The 18,297-nt window shown below is 31.2% G+C and overlaps 1 protein-coding gene and 1 pseudogene across 1 annotated transcript; one reads left to right on the forward strand and one right to left on the reverse strand.

The window, feature by feature from the left end:
• Nucleotides 1-11: 11 nt before the first annotated feature.
• Nucleotides 12-4,241, reverse strand: LOC110650718 (glycosyltransferase BC10). Its single transcript, XM_058151181.1, has 2 exons — nt 2,981-4,241; nt 12-1,050 (listed from the first exon to the last, which is right to left on the reverse strand). Exons 1-2 carry the CDS (start codon nt 3,515-3,517, stop codon nt 409-411), a joined length of 1,179 nt encoding a protein of 392 aa, XP_058007164.1. The 5' UTR covers nt 3,518-4,241; the 3' UTR covers nt 12-408.
• A 4,390-nt stretch (nt 4,242-8,631) lies between these two features.
• On the forward strand, nt 8,632-9,969 carry LOC110652724 (chloride channel protein CLC-c-like; annotated as a pseudogene).
• Nucleotides 9,970-18,297: the final 8,328 nt, after the last annotated feature.

Here is an 18,297-nt window from a genome sequence, read left to right on the forward strand (position 1 = left end):
CAGAAAATTGATTTTGACTACAGTGCTGGAATAAAAAAATCATAACTAATAACCTTTACAAGGCTTTTGGACTTGTTATTAGCACAGTATACGCTAGCAAGCAATCTGTAAAACTTTCCTCATAACAAACACAGATTTAAGAGCCCCCAACTGCCTGATCATCAACCAAAATGAACTCAGTAATCATTGACATAAGCTCTCTGAGTTGCTGCTTCTCAAAAGGCTAGCTAATGCTCTCAAAATTAGATCAACAAATAGCGATTCCCTTAATGATCAACAATCCCAATGACCTATAAAAATCAACTGTACAATTGTGCCTAAACAAAATTGTTATGAGAGCCGCCAGCCAATGTCTAGGGGCACTACAGAAATGATGTCATATCTCTGCCAAGAAAAGAAAATGAGTAATCAAAATTCCATTACTGTTGAGGTGAGGTTAAGCAAGGACTCCAGAGCACTTGGATGAAACTTCCGAGCAAAGAGGTAACAAACAGATGTCATCGCTGAATTGTATGAACATTCTGTTCCATTATTCCGAACAGACTGTATTAAACTCTCTGTAACGTTAATTCCGTTATATGTTGCTGGATGGGGTCCCCCCAGCGACCAATCAACCCAAGTTACTGTGCGATTAGCATTAAGCGAACCATGGAACATGTTCAGATAAGTTGGAATGTAATGCTCATCGGGATAGCAGGCAGGCTTACAATATTTCTTGAAGACAGAATAGTACTTCGTGTCTGAGACTATATGAACAGCCAAAGCCCGTTGGATCTCAAACCACTGAGACCCTTTCCTCCACTGAAAGAGCTTAATATCAGGAAGCATTTTTCGGTTGTAGCGGCCACGACCATAACGAGAGGGATCATCATATGACTCAACAAAGCTATATTCAGAATGAATGAGATACTTGTAGACAATAGGGAAATTGTAGATTGGTATGCAGCTCTCAGAGAGAAGAACAAACCGCTCATTTGAGAAATCCAGCAGGGCATTGGCTAGAAGGCGCTTCTCAGCATCAACCAGTGAAACTGTTCCCCACTCAACATTCTGGAGATGGAAAATAAAATGGTTCATAAGGAAATACAGAATGCAATCAACATTCAACAGTAATTAAGTGTCGAGAAAAAGTTGGAAGGCAGAGCTTTAGCCCGACAAAATAAGGCAATGCTCTTTTGCACACAACAGAAAGCTAAAATGCAACAAGTCCCAACAATTTCTGCTTGTAACATAATTTTCCATCACGAACAAGAAGTTTCAGTCACTAAAGAAATTCGTCTCAAAAATATTACTAATAGCCACTACATTCTTCATGCAACAGACCATTTTTCTCATACGTCTTATTGTTAACATAAATTAAAAAATTAATTAATAAATGTTGGCAATCAGTCATGTTTGACACAGTATACAAGCGTATCCCACAGTGAAAGGGCCTGCACACTAAAAGTCTCTATTTGATTCATGTGAAAGTGGTCACTGGAAGGCTGAGACAACTCCAGACAATCTTTTACTTGGGGTTTTTTGGAGATGGACAATTGATCTTCAACGACCTTGGGTGATGGTTGGCTAATAGTTATGTTGTCTTGTTAACATGTATTTGCTCCATGCTACTTCAAATGAAATGTATTTTGTTAAAGACATTTATGCGGAATAGGGTCAGATATCTCATTTCATATGTGATGTGGAAAAAGTCCAAAGATTCTCTCAAGGGAGTACATCCCATTAAGGCAAAGCTTGCTCCCACATGAAGATAAAGAAACAGGGGCAGTTATTTCGAGGAGCTGTACTCCATCAAACATCTCATTAAAGTATCAAATGGCAGAACTGGAAGAAATGATGATCATACTTTTACCAAAAATGGGCATAAAAAGTCGGTTGTACTTGTTAAACTTTACACAATTGTTTACACAACCAATATCATATATGAAAATATATATGCACTTACATGGATATGCACATATATATCTTATGTGTGGTAACAAAGAGATGACAAGGAATTCATTAGAATCTGTAAAAATAAGTTTTTACACAACTTTGATTGATAGATATGACCATTTCTTCATAACCTTACATTATCAAGCTATTGAAGTTCTCATCAGAAACAATTATCAAACAAGAAAAATGAATAAAGAACATTCCCAAAAAAAAAATTTAAACACACTCTCTACTAAATTCAAGTAAGCCTCAACATTGAACTACTTCAGGTTAACTGAATGGTCCATCCAAAGCAGGGTGCACCAATCTAGAAGGGAAAACAATAGAGACAATCCCCCTCTTCAGCACTATCACATGAGATGGCTATTGAAGACCTGAACCTTCACCCTTGCAATTATAATTCAAAGACTTCAATAGACTAGACCCTACACTATTTTCAAAAATTTCAGCTTCACCATTGCTTCTCAATCTTGGCAAGGAAATATATAGGCGCTCCATCTTGACAAACAAGGATAGCAATCAATTCTAGTATATCCATGGTTTCAAATTTGTGTAGTAATGTTAGCTCTACTCATAATGTCAATGGATCTCTCCCTACATCTAGCAAGTGCATAACGTCTTAAATGCCTAGGGGCTTTTCCTGGCTGTGATTTGGATTAGCTAAACTTAAGAAGACAATCTCCAAAATAGCATCATTCAATTTCATGAACATATAAGCAAACTTCTATTGTCCAATTCTCTCCCCGCAAATTTAATGATTTCTAATAAAAGTATATTATTTTAAGGAGCTTATACTCCACTTAATAATTTTTCTGCTTATTGATGTTTCTTGCAGCTGTAAATTGATATTAATTGCTAGCCTATTAACATTAGTATGAAACTAACCCAACTCAACCTAGAAAGAATCAAATCTGCCGCCTGGCTATAACATGTCAATCCTAATAATAACCCACACAAAGCCAAAATGCTTATAACTCAAAAAGTATCAGCATCAACGAGAATAATCAGAAACCAAACGCTTAAAACAGCCAGCTGCAGTTCATACCTGACTCGGTATTTGCCTTCTGTAGAATGGAGAATCCCTTGAAACATTGAGCACATAGTCCTGAGGTGTATGGATATAGATAGAGAAATACTTCTCATGACCTCTAAAGAACCTCTCCCACAATGGCAACATAGGCAAAGGCCCTCTCGTCAAAAACATGAAAGCTACTTTAGGCAATCTATCAAAGGGATACCCTTTCTTAGTTGGCATCAAAGAAGCCCTCCAAAAAAGCTCCTCATCATTCATGCTATGAGTCAAGTTCTTTGGATGAAGAAACGTATCCATACCAAAGCAATCAATCCTCTTACAAGGTCTCAAAATTGTGCAATTACCACCTGTGATTGTTGTTGATGCTATGTTGTTCGTGAAGAATAGGCGAGCTTGTGAAGTGAAGTACTGATTGATGTGAGAACTTGTTGCTAAACCCAAAATTATACCAGCCACAAAAACAACCAAAAAAGATAATATTTGCACTAGTTTTAGCAAACCCATGTGCCTATCTAATCCATCTTCCTTGTCTCCTCTATGTCTTGCCATTTTTTTTCCCTTTTGTATCTCACTTCATTCAATTAAACAAATCTCCTAAACTCTTATTGGTATTCAATTCTAATAGCTGCAACCACTTCCTCTCATGCAAAATTGGGACGCTTTAATGCAAAATTAATTAGTAAAATGTATTGATCACCAACCCCGCGCCAAAAAAGAAACTTTCAAGTGGATTTGATACCACTAACAGAAATGAGAGAACCCAACACCAAGAATCAAATCAACGACATGAAAAGTCCAAAAAATCCAAGATTTTAAGCGCCTGGGCATAAAAACAAGGCAAAAAAAATTGTAGAAAAACAAATTAAAATAAAAAAGAATCCAAATAAAGAAATTTAGATCTCCAGGATCAGCGGCAATGGATCATTAGTCCCATCTGTGAAAACCCAACACAAGAGAGAGAGGAAAAAAAGAAAGAAAGAAGAAAGCCAGGGATTTCGATTAAAGAGTGAAAGAGAAAGAGAGACTAGACAAGCAGCAGATAGGATCAACATCAAAATCAAAGGATCAAGAATTTGGAATCACGTCACCAACCACAAACAAACAGACATGTGTGTAAATGGGAAGAGAGAGAGAAAGGAGGGGAATTTAAGTGGTGTAGTTGGAGATTTTGATTGAAAACGACAGGGCGTTTTCAGAGGAAGAGGGAAGGAGCGAACTCAGGGAAGGACCCAATGAGGAAGCAACGATTTGGGACGCGGAGAATCGGAATACGAGAATCAGAATCCGAGTAAGAAGACACCTGTCGCTGGTCGCCCAATATCAAATAATTAATTAAAATGTATTTAATGTAAAAATGAGTTTAATAAATTAAATATTAACTAATTAAAATTATTTTAAATTATTTAAAAAAAGAAAAAAAAATTTAATGATTTGCTCGCATGCGGGTTTTAAGAGAAATGGTCTACAGCTGACGTGGCTTTTGGGCACGTGTTACTGGTGTGGCCTTTTTTTAGGAGAAGTTATATTATAAAATTATGATTTTATACAATGCAGTGGGTTACTTACTAAATGCAGCCACTTTAACCATGTGAGTGTTTTTATAAAATTTTAATTTTATTTTATAAAAATTATGAGAGATTAAAAGTTTTTAAATTTAATTTGTTGAAATATTAATTATTTTATAAATAAAGAGAATAAATTTAATAATAAGGGTATAAATAGATGTGTTTTATATATTATTTTTAAAAAAATAATAATAAAATAAAATAATTTTATTTATAAAATAATTTATAAATTAATTTTAAAATTTTTAATTTTTTATTACAATTAATTTAAATTTTAAATAATTTCATTAAAAAATAAAATTTAATAATTTTTATAAAAATACTCATAAAATTAAATAATTAAATATAATATTTACACCATAAAATTACAAGCTAATAAGATTCTCCATGCTTAGTTGCTTTAGATCATTATATAGATTCTCCAATTTTTTTAATATTTTTTCTATATTTATATGCTATATAATCTTGCCACGAAGAATTTTCTATGTTCAATTTCGAAAAAAAATATTTATAATAAAAAAATTCAATTTAATTCTCAATAAATTTTGCATAGGATAATGATGATGAGTAGGTTCAAAATAAGCATGAAAATACAAATTATGGGCGTAAAATACAGCACATAAGAAGAAACAAGAAGCTCAAAAGATCCAGCCCAATACAGAGTCTACCCATAAATTAGAAAAGGAAAATTTATAATTATATTATATTTTAAATTTTAAATTTTAATAATTAATTATTTAGTTCTTAAATTTTATATTATATTATATTTTAATTCTTAAATTTTTAAAAATTAATTATTTAGTCTTTAAATTTTATACTATATTATATTTTGATCCATATAATTTTAATATATAAAATAATTTAGTCATTTTGTTAATGGATATAACTATTATAAATATTAAAATTATAGGGGTTAAATTGTTTTATATATTGAAATTAAATGGACTAAATAATTAATTTTTTTAAATTTAAAACTAAAGTATAGTATAGGATAAAACTCAAGGACCAAATTATAAATTTTCTAAATAAATATAATTAATAGGATTTTAATATTTATTAATAGGGTTTATCTAAATTTATCTACATCTTTAATCATCTTTTGTATATCTTAATTTAACATTAAATTACTAGGGAATTGCTCATGTTAATGTATGTGGCTATAAGTAATTTAAATTTATATGTATATATTTTTTAATTTTAATATATAAAAATAGTGTAATGTTTTAAATTTTTTATTAATTATTCCAAATTTTATTTTTATACTTTTATCTCTCAAATTTTTTAATAAAAATTTCATATTATAAATAATTAAAATCTATCCATATCTAATATAAATATAAATATATGTAATTAATATATATTAATAATAATATTAATAAAATAATTATTAAATAATTTATAACTTATATATAATAAAAAATATCACATAATAATACTATAAAAGAGAATACCACATGTAAGTCACGTGATAATACTGAAATAAAATATCACATGTCAAACTCTTTGAAATATATTTCAATTATATATATATATATATATTAATCCGATATTTTTTTCCAGATTGGTGAATTTGTTTTTTTAACAATATAAAACTTATTTTCTTAATAACAAACAACTGATCTGTCTTTTTTATAAAAAAAAAAAAAAAATACAACGAAATAAATTTATCTAAATATTTCCAAATTTATAATAAAAAGTTGAATATTTAGAATTATTTAAAAACATATAAAAAATAATTTATATATAAAAAATAATTTTTAATTAAAATATTTTTTTTATTATTAAACTAAAATATTAAATTAATAATTTTATTTATATTATATATATATATAAATGCTTGATAATTTAAAAAATAAAAATAACTTTCTTTTACGATGCTAAGGTCATCTTCTTCAAAAATAAAGTTTTCTTTTTTAATTTATTTTTCAGATTGCTCTAAATACTAAATACTTTGACAATATTTGAGGAGATAAATATTAAGGCTATATTAAGGAAAATAGGTAATTATTGTTGTCTTCCATATATTTAGATTGATTAGACTAGAGAGAGAGAGAGAGAGAAAACAGATGCTTTAGGAGACAAAGGTAAGAGAGAGATTGCTGGGAAGCTTTTATATTCATTATACATGTCTATAAGAGAGGAATGGAGGTGAAGATGGGTTATTCAAGAGAGGGAAGTGATATAGAGAGAAAGGGATCATTTGGAAGAGCCACAGAGGATAATGCATTTAGTTCAATCAGAGAGCCACTCCTTCTCAGGAACAGGAAAAATAATACCTCCCAGATTGCCATTGCCAATGTTTGTGCCATTGAGAGCCTGGATTATGAGTACTTTTCTTATCTTTATTAGTATTATTTTATTTTTCAAGCTGTCCTTTTTTATTGCTCTTCTCTTTGTATTTTCGTTTGTTTATTTTCACTAGAAAAAGAATTGGAATATCCTGTATTGTTGTTTTGATTGATTTCTGAGATGTTATCCTACTGGTTTTAGTGGGTTTCGAATGAATTCATTATGTGTTTGATAATTTGAAATTAAATTGTCTAACATTTGAGGGAAGTTCAGGAGTTAATTCGGTGATTTTTTGCAGGATTGTTGAGAATGAACTTTTTAAACAAGACTGGAGGTCTAGAAAGAAGGTTGAAATATATCAGTACATTTTTATCAAGTGAACATTTGCCTTTCCTATTGGGTTAGGAACAGGGCTTGTTGGCTTTTTCAATAACATTGCTGTTGCAAATATAGCTGGTATCAAACTTCTCTTGACTAAAAGTCTTATGCTTAAGAACAAGTAAGTCAGAGTATTACCTCCTTTGCATAATCTTGGTTATCTAATGTAGTCACACTTAAATGCACCTTATTAAGCAGTCTTGTATGTCATTATATTGCACTCAGTAGAGATAATGCTTGTTCTTTTATGGAGCCAATTCTAATTTTGGTTTGAAGTCTCAAGAAAACCATCATGATTATCCAGTGTCTCTTGGATCTGGATTACCTTTTTTATTGTTTTTTGACTATCTGCCACATGTAATTTGTCTTTTATTTAAATTGCCCAACAAAGTTAAAGTTTTATGCTTGAATTTTCTGCTTTTTTGCTCATTGCTTTGTTGTTAGATTATAATCAGCATTCTCATTGTCCAATTGGCTCTATTTCTCCATGAAACAACTTTATACTTCGTGAATCACCTCGCAACCAAATACAAAACTTTGAAGTATCTGTGAATGATTGTTACTCCAGTGCAGGTATTATCTGGCATTTACATCACATGCTGGTTGTAACATAATTCTAGCCATTGCTGCTGCAGCCCTTTGTGCTTACGTTGCTCCTGCAGCAGCAGGTTCATGCATTCCAGAGGTTAAAGCATACCTGAATGGCGTAGATGCTCCATCTATATTAGCTCCTAGTACTCTTTTTGTAAAGGTGAGCCCAAAACTAGTTTCTTCAATATAGTTCAGACAATTGGAAGTGAATATACTGCATCATGGAATACACAATGTGAAACAAACAACCATATTCTTCATTTTTTTTTTTTTTATCTTATTTCCATGGCCATCGGAAACATAACCAAGGATTAAAAGGTGAAAACAATTTTGGTGCTGTCTCTTTTGTTGACAAGCTGAGCATTTCCTGTCATCCAGTGACATCTTTTACTATCTTTTGTCTTTGTGGATATAGCTAATTATTTTTAGTGGGGTGTCATGTTTTTCCTCGATGCCTTTATTGCTCTTTTTAACTAGATCTAAAAGGATCTGATAATTTATTAATTGTTGACATGAGTTGGAGAGATCAAGATATAGTCCCTGGATTATAAATGAGTGGAGCTTAGTTGGAAAATAAATTTCATACTAATATTGAACTTCTCAGATTTTTGGAGTTGCTGCTGGATTTGTTGTTGGTAAGGAAGGACCTATGGTGCTCACTGGTGTTAAGAGGCTTCATAGAATTTTGCTGGACTGGAAGATGTGGGCTATTTGGGCAAGGAGGTCTGATCATCTTTGATGTAAGCTCAACAAAAGCTACATACAGCATACTTGATTTTCTGGCAGTTGTATTCCTAGGAGTATTAGGGGGAATTTTGGGAAGCCTTTACAATTATTGGAATGACAAGATCCTTCGCAGTTACAGCATCATCAATGGCTATGTCCCAAGAAGTTTCTTCTTTGAAGAGTGTTTTGCTAACTATACCATCTTGTTAGTAAGCATCATCAAGATTGTCAGAGTATTATTCCAAGTGCTTGTATGAATAGATGTCTGAATATGCAAAATTCATTCTAATTTTGCTGGTGTTGATTTTTTGAGTGACTTACAGGAGAGGTCCTTCATTCAAGATCCTGCTTGTCATCATCATTTCCTTTTTGACCTCATGTTGTTCTTACGGCCACCCATGGCTTGCACCGTGCATTCCCTGTCCCCCTCACCTGTCAGATCTATGCCCCACTGAAGGTCATTATGGATACTACAATACTTTCCAGTCTCCACCAAACCACTACAATGACCTTGCTTCCCTTTTTTTCAACACCAATGATGATGCTTTTCACAACTTGTTAACATCTAGCACTAAAAAGAAATTTAAGCTCATCACCCTTCTTGTTTTCTTTGTTGATACTTGCGTCCTTGGCATAATAACTTACAGCATCGCAATTCCTTCTGGACTTTTCATCCCTGTCATTCTTGCTGGGGCCTCTTACGGTCGACTTGTTGGAAACCTGCTTGGTCCCCTCTCTTGTCTTGATGTTAGTCCCTTTGCCCTACTTGGAGCAGCCTCTTTCCTTGGCGGCACCATGAGGATGACAGTTTCTGTGTGTGTCATACTTCTTGAACTTACTAATGATCTGTTGATGCTTCCATCGGTGATGCTAGTTCTCCTCATTTCAAAAATAGCAGACAGATTCAACAAGGGTGTTCCTGATCAAATTGTGAAGCTGAAAGGATTACCTTACATGGAAATGCACGCAGAACCATACATGAGGCATTTAGTTGCAAGTGACGTTGTATCTGGCCTGTTAATTTCATTTTCTGGGGTAGAAAATTTAGGGAACAATTTAGGGAACATGTTACGTGCTTTGAAAAAAACAGGACATAATGGATTCTCTGTGATTGATGTGCCACCTTACACAGATGCTCCAGAGTTGTGTGGGCTTGTTTTAAGGTATCATCTGCTTGTGCTTCAAAGGGAAGAAGTTCACTAAAGAGAGGGTAATGACAGGATCAAATATCATGAGGACGTTTAAAGCACATGATTTCGCAAAGGCAAGCTCAGGCAAGGGGGTGAAGCTCGAGGATTTGATCCTGTGTGTTCTCCATACACTGGGGTGGAGCTCAGGCATCATCAAACTATGTCTCTAGCTAAAGCTGCTGTTCCCTTCCGGGAGATTGGCCTCAGACACTTCTGTGTGGATCCAAAAGCACCAGGCGTAAGACTCACCCAGTTTATATATATATATATATATATATATATATATATATATATATATATATATATATATATATATATATCTCAATTTCCTGTTGCCAAGGTTTCAGGTTATTAACTATCCAATGTTTCAGACTGATTCCATCACAGTTTTGGATTCCAATACCATCATTATTTAAAATCTTGTTTACTAAGACAAATTATTATATGCTCCCATTACAATGTGCCGGCTCGTGGGGGGGGCACAGTGTCTCCGGTGCATAGAATAATTTTTCAAGAAATGCACATAATCAGAATCGGATTTGATCGTTTTAGCTCGATTCCACTGCACTAATTTCTTATTCAATTATTTGAAAAACCCTCAAATGGGCTTCTTTTTTATTATTAAAATCTGTGAATATGCTGATGCAGAAGAGATGATTTTCTTCATTCGTTTTCTCTATTGCAGAGGCTTCCAATTGTTGGAATCCTAACACGGCATGATTTTGTGCCAGAGCACATATTAGGCCGTTATCCGCGTATCAACCACCACAAACAAGGCGCTTCATTAATTTTTTACTGTGCCATTATCAATATACTTTTGCCTTGTTGTCTCCATTATCAGTTTCTTTTGGATGTACAATAATGAATTTTGTGTATTAATAGTGAAATTTACTACCTTAAAATCTACAAAATCTATGTTGTAGCATAGGATTTTTGGTCTGTTATGAACTCAAGACACGAGATATATAGTGAAACTCACCATAAGTCGCATATATTTGTATTTTGAGTCTATGGTGAATTAAGTCTAAGTAAGGATTTTTAAATTTAAAAGATAAAATTTAGAATTGATATTAATAAACGAATGATTTCATTTGTTTGGTGCAGTATAGTAAGTGTAATTAAGTGATTTTTAAATTAAAATTAAGAATTATATAAATTAATTGATGCATTTCTAAAAGAATCCTTGTTTTTCTTTTTTTTTTTTAATATATTTTTTAATCATTACTGTAAATAAAATAAAATATAAGTATGAGTTGCATGATACATACATATTTGTCTCCAATTCGAGCATATGTTTTCATTTTTTTTTTTATAAAGCATACATATATTTTTTATTTTAATTGATTATCCTCTCTTCTTATTAGACTTAAAAAAAGAAGGTTAGAATTTAATTTTTTTTTTAAATGTAACGATCAATGAATTCATTAAATACCTATACACTCTGTCATTAATGATATTATCCTTGATGTTACTGTCCGTGTATGCATGTGTTTTATTTATAGATAAAAAAAAATGTGTTTGAGTGAAAATAAGGGAGAACTGAGTGTTTTAACGTGCCCTTAATTTAAGTTTGTGAGTGAATCGAGCATGCTTAGAGGCTGGTCTTTTGAGATTTTATATTAAATATAGAGTGTGCGTATGTATGAATTATAAAAAAATAAAAATTTTATTAAAATTATTATAATTTTAATAACAGTCTATTTCTATCAATATCATTATAGATATACGTCTTCTCCTTTGTTTGCTTTTATGGAAAATATTATCCGAAAAATATTTTTTTTTAGATCTTTTAACATTTGGGTATTTAAATAATGAGTTAATAGAAAAAAAAAATCATGATGAAGAGAAATTAAATTATTTTTAAGAAAAATAATTTTTTTTAGATTGATAATATTATTAAAATATAAAAAAATATATATATATATACTATTAATTTAATATTATAATTAAATAATAAAAAATATTTCACAAAAATATTTTTTATATATAAATTATTATTAAAAAATTAAATTATATAAAAAGTAATATTTAATTTATACATTCTTGTTGAAATTTCTAAAAAAAAAAAAATTGAAATGACCGATTAGGTCTTGTGAAATGATATACATGTATATGATTAAAAGTGAAAATTTTAAATAAAATTATTGTACCACAATATGATTATGACTATTAATTACAGTGAATCTTATAATAATAATAATAATAATAATAATAATAATAATAGTAATGAGACTATATCTATTATACACAATGAATAAATTCTGTCATTACATGAAACTGGTGGCCCACTCCTTCAACGTCTACCATCACTCCAGAGTGTACGTCCACCACAAAACCCACCCCACTCTCCAGATATCTAGTAACCACAATTCCACAATCCACAGAATTTGTTTTTTTTTTTTCCTAATTCTTTTTAATACTATTGTCCTGATATAATTACATGTTTAAGATCTTATGCAATGGTCAGACTCCAATCACTACAAGAATTATCTGCTTTAATCGTAATCCTCACGGTTTTAGTCTATAGATGGAATGGAAAACTTCTTAGAGGTCACCCATTCTAGGATTTCTCTCAAATGAGCACGTTTAATCCTAGAGTTCTTTCAAATCTCCAGGCTATTCCACTAAAAGATTATTCTAGTGTTTGGAGCTTGACCGTTACAATCAGTATCAAAGCCAAAAGCTCCCTCATTACGGTGTGACAAGTGAGGACACTTGTGGAAGCTGGTGGGCCACAAGACCCAAAGATAGTGCCCCAGTGATTTCATTGGACGCGGCAAAAAGCTCCTTAAAAGATGGGGAATATGTCCCATATCGGAATGGGAGTAAAAAGTAATGATATATAAAATGGGAGAACTAATCACTAGATGTGCCTTTTGGTGGAATGGCCTGGAGAGTTGGAAGAACGCCAGGATTAAGCGTGCTTGCTTGAGAGAAATCCTAGAATGTGTGACCTCCTGTAATACCCCTAATTTTTAAATTTATTATTTATGGGTAACTATTAATATTTTATTTTATTTAAATTTTGGAAAAATTATTTGAAATTTTTTAAAATTTTGAAATCGGGTTCGATTTTTTAAAAATATAAAACTTTGATGATTTTTAAAAATTAATTTAAAGACTACGTGGTAAAACTAAAAATATATTTAGACCTTACGAATTTTTCTGAGTTTTTTAGAATTTTTTCAAAATTTTTGGGCCTTATTTTTTGTCCCAAGGTAGAGTAAAAATTTAATTTCAGGTATTCTGAATAGAACCGGTAGAACTGAACCGAATCGAATCGGACCGATCGAATCAAACCGGTCCCTTTCTTCTTTTTTCTTCTCCTTTATTCTCTCTCCCCGATGCCATTTTCTTCCTCCCGTTTCTCTCTCCTCCCTCTCCCTCTGCGCCGACCACTCTCCCCCACCCCTCCCCGCGCTGTCGCCGACCTTCCCCACCCCTCCCTCACCGCAGGCTGGCCTCTAGGCCGTCGGAAAATCCCCCAGAAGTCTCCTCCACGCGTGTTTGCCGCTTCGACTTCCCGGGCCGATTTCAGCCAATCCGGCCATCAATCGGACAGGGTCTTATCCCAAAATATATCTACACCTTGAGAATTTTCCATAGACACCAAGAATACAAAAATCCATCTAGCGGTTTGTCTAATTTTTACTCGGAAAGTTTTAGCTCATTTTGATTTTTGAGCTAGATTTCTCAAAAACCGTAAACCCCACAAAAAATCTGAGAGTACCAAAGTGCTCCACTCGTTAAGAGCTTCGCGGCAATACCCATTTCGAATTTTTCTGACACCAGGGGTCTCATGGAACTTCGCAGTGTTTTTCTGAGTACTAAATGAGCTTAATAAATTTTTTAAAAATTATGTACTAACCCCCGTGTTGTGGGCTTTGCGTAGGTATCTTCAATTAGCGAAAATTCAATAGTTACTCGGGTTTGCAATTTCAGGCCTGGCAGGCAGGCTACCGAAAAAGTTTTAGAATTTGATCGAAATTATAGGCTATCCCACCATTTGCAGATGTTCTGGACGTGTTTCCAATGTTGGAATTGGCATAGGTAAACCCAAACGTTACTTTTTCTTAATTATCTAGTGCCTAATTTCGATTAAAAATCTATAAAATATTCATGGTAGGTTAAAAAATTATAATTCCTTTTGCATTTGCTTAATAATATTGCTAAAGACCGCAGGGCAAAATTTTAGAATTTTTAGAGCTCATTTGGGCAGTTTTTGCAAAAGGGTTAATTGTGGGGACTAAATTGTAATTTTTCAAATTGTGGTTGTTGACTGTTTGGATGGGCTCAAGAGGGGCCATGCAATGTGATTGAGTTGTGGATGTATGACTTGTGAATATAGAGTGCATTTTGAGCCCTTTTGTAGGTTGGGTAGGTTATAGGTATAGGGGAGACTCTGCCAGATTTTCGGCACGACTTAGGGTGTCTTTGGTCATTTTTACACTTGTATTAAGTCAAATATATTAAATAATTGTAATGAAATTTGTCAGGTGAGTCGAGACAGCCTTCCTCCTCCGCCCAGTCGCCGCAGTGACCTCGATTTGAGTCTGTAAGTAAAATATTAATTTTAATTATAATTTCAATATTATTATATGTTCAGGCATGCCCATGCATCACTTATAAATATGTATCTATGTAGTTAAACACTAGGCACGTTTTATATTGCATTCTTAATTGATGAAGTGCCAAAGATGTTGTTTATGGTAATTTGGAGCAGTGTGCGTGCGTGTGGTGTGTAGTATTGGATATGGGTAGGACGGGTAGACGCGGCTTGAGAGACACTCGCTGGGACCCGATCCTTTATGGATAAGTCGAGGTAGGCACGGCTCGAGATGATCTCGCTGGCCCCCGCATATGGTTTATCAAGCGAAAGTCTGGCTTGTTCGCTGGCAGAAGTTGAATTAAGAGAGCTGTATAAGGGATCAGCTCCCATATATGTGGGATCAGCTCTCATATATGTATTGTTTGAAACATTATTAGGTGTGTGAGTACTCCAATTTGCCTTTTTGCTATTATGATGTGATGTGTATGAAAATTATGATGATGTTACATTCCACTATTTAGGATGCATTAGCTTTAGATAACTATAGAAATTATAGTTAAAATTAATATTTTACTCTCTAAGTCGAACGCTCACTCTTGTTCACCTTATTTTTTCATGATTCAGGAGATCTCTTATTGAGTTCTAACCTATTTCTCTCCCTCGCAAGTCATCTATTTATGTTTTGTGATATTTTGTATAATTTTGCTAACTTCTAGAATTATGCATGTGTTAGAGATACTTACATGATTTGGGTCTGTATTATAATTGCCATGTTGGATCTATAAACGTATTGAATACATGTATGATTGGACTAGATGTGGGAGCTAAGCTCCCATTTGATTCTATGATATTATGATTATGTGAAGGGTGAGCTAAGCTCCCCATAAACAATATATTGTGTTTACAGGTCGGGTGAATAAAAAACTTCCTATTGTATGGTCTACATTATGGTCAAATTTTGTCCGGTTGAATTCTTAAATTGGGCCTAAAATGGGTCTTAGGATTAGTTTGAGGAATAGTTAGACTTAGGGGTGGCATTTTGGACATGACCCCCGAACACGATACGAATACGATACGAAAATATAGAGTTTGAGTTAGGCTTATTCGTGTTTGTGTCGATCCATTTATGATACGGTTATAATCGTGTTGTGTCACGGGTTAACCCGCTAACCCTACTTGACACGTTTATGACACGATTTAATATTCGTGTCACGTGTTAACCCGTGACTCACTAACCCATTTGACCCAGTATGACCCATGAACCCACTTATGTAGCGTGTTAAATGGGTTATTTCGTGTAAAATGGTTCATGTCGTATTGAATACACCTAATGCAATTTAATATTAATCATGTCATGTCATGTAGCCTGTATAATAGAAGGGTCGTGCTCGGATTTAAATTTTTGACACGATTTATTAATCGTGTCATGTTCATATCAACCTTAATCGTATTCATGTCGCGTATTGACACGACACGAACACGACTCATCAACCCGAATTGCCACCCCTAGTTAGGCTTACAATGGGCCTCGGAGGCTTTAGGCTGGCCCATGTCCTAATGCCGGTCCAGCTCATAGGTTGGGCTGTGACATCCTGAGAAGTTCTCTACTCCACCTATGAGACAAAACCGTGAGTCTTATGACCAAAGCGGATAATTTCTTTAGTTGTTGTAGCCTGACCATTACATCTTATATTATCACATAACATGGTCCTGATACTCGAAAAAAAAATCATGGTGACCTGATAATTGACCTTTGGTATTGAAGATTTTTTTTTTACTTGAATTTGATACTCATTATAAAACTGAAAGTGTTTAACTTAATTTATAAAATTAATTTGTAAATACTAAGTGTTTATAATCTAATTTAAGTTTATAAATATTTAAAATTTTAAATAAATAAATATTTATTTAAAATACTTATAAATTATTAATAAATAGTTTAATGTGTTTGACAAAAAATAATTTTTGAGTATATTTATTATTACAATAATTGAAAATAATACCAAATAAGATTTATAATGAAATTTTAAAAATTAAATAAAAATAATATAGTAAAATATTTAATCAAACTAACTTATAAGCATAAAAATGAAAAGTTGAATTCTCTAATTTATATTTTTTAATTATATGCTTAAATTATAAGACTAAAAATTATTATAAATAAATACTCAACTCAACTAAGCCTTTATCCCAAAAATTTGGGGTCGGCTATATGGATTCGCTTTTTCCACTCTGAACGATTTTGGGTTAAATCCTCAGAAATGTGTAATGCTTCTAAATCCTCTGAACGATTTTTTAATGTGTAATGCTTATAAATAAATAAATTATCTAATTTTTAAAGTTTATAAATTGACTTGATTAATTTATAAATTAAGATAAATACCCTTTAAATAAATAAATAATATATATATATATATATATATATATATATATATATAATTAAATGAGTTTTCAATATAAAAAAAAAATTAAATGAGTTTTAACTTTTTTAGATAATAATAAATAAATTTAAGATAAATTTAAATAATTAAAAATAAATTTTAATTAAATTTATAATAAATTTAAATTTTAAAAATATTTAAATTTAAATTTAAATTTGAGTAAAGCCATTTTCATGGATGTTTTTCATCCTAAATGTGATAACTCATTTAATGAGATAATTCAAAATCTATTAACAAAGTTATATAGGATGAATGGGCCTGGTGGGGGAGCAATGGTTCCACTGCCCCCTCTCTAATGAACTAAAATGTTATAAAAAAATAAAAAATAAAATATGATATATTAAAGTTTTATAGCATTCAACTCGCTAATTTTAAATTTTAATAAAATAATATTTTATTAATAAAAATATTTTTATAAATTAATTTATTCCTCTTTAAAAATAAAATAATTAAATTATGGTTTTGTTAGGAGTAACTTATAAGTTATATTTTTTTTTATTTGAATAATATTTTTTTGTTTTAATTTTCATATACAATAGTTGAAATAATTTTATCTTATAGTAAATATCCATAAAAAAATATACAAATGAATAAATTAATTTCCTAATTTATTGATAAAAATAAATTTGATTCCTAGTTAATATAATGTTGGACTCTTAACAATAAAATTATCCATCTCTATTAAAAAAAAGATATATATATTTTTTTTAATTTAATGAGTCAATTATAATTGATAAGTTACGTAGCGAAAAATAACTCTTTTCCTTTCTTATCGTAAATATGAATACTTGTAGAATAATAAAGATATTTGAACTCGAAATTTTTTCGCTTTAAAGTGTAACCAAACTATTATGGGTGACATTAAAAAAGGGTCACATTAAAAAAACAAATTAATGATTAAAATTAATAAACTTCAGTTCCTTACTTAAACTAATATATTGTTATTGTGTGAATTATTAGCCTAACAATTGAGGTGGGATTAGACATAATTATATAATGCAAAAGTTATCTTCAGTGCATTAATCATATTTATCTGAGGTTTTGTATACAAATCATATCAAAAGTCTCCTTTATTATGTAAAACTTGAGAGTTGCAAATTCATTTTTCTAATAAGGTACTTATTAGTAATATTAAAAATATTGGATCCAAGCCTTGTTTTTTTTTTTTTTTTGCTTAATCTTACTAAAGATATATCATTCACTGATAAATTTAGGTTTAAGTATACTTCCATAATCTCAACCTCTTAATAAAAAAAGCTTTTTCTTTCTCCACAATATAAAAAATAACAAGAGTAAAGCTTTGGTTCTTACATAAAAAATTAAACTACTAACCAACCATATTGAACTGTATAGTCTAAAATTTAACTTTTGAAAAAATTTAATTTTTTTATTGTTAAGTTTAAATAATAAATATTAATTAAAATTTAATTTTTACATTTAAATACATTTTATGTTAAATTTATTTTAACATTTAAAATTATAAAAATATGCTAACATATAAAAGCTTTTTTTTTGTATTATTAATATGGCAAAATACTAATTAATTGATCTATTAATAAACAAATTTTTTATATGATATAATTTCTGTTGAAAAGGCTTG

This window comes from Hevea brasiliensis, chromosome 8 (genome assembly GCF_030052815.1).
Source record: "Hevea brasiliensis isolate MT/VB/25A 57/8 chromosome 8, ASM3005281v1, whole genome shotgun sequence".
Classification (NCBI taxonomy): Eukaryota; Viridiplantae; Streptophyta; class Magnoliopsida; order Malpighiales; family Euphorbiaceae; genus Hevea; species Hevea brasiliensis.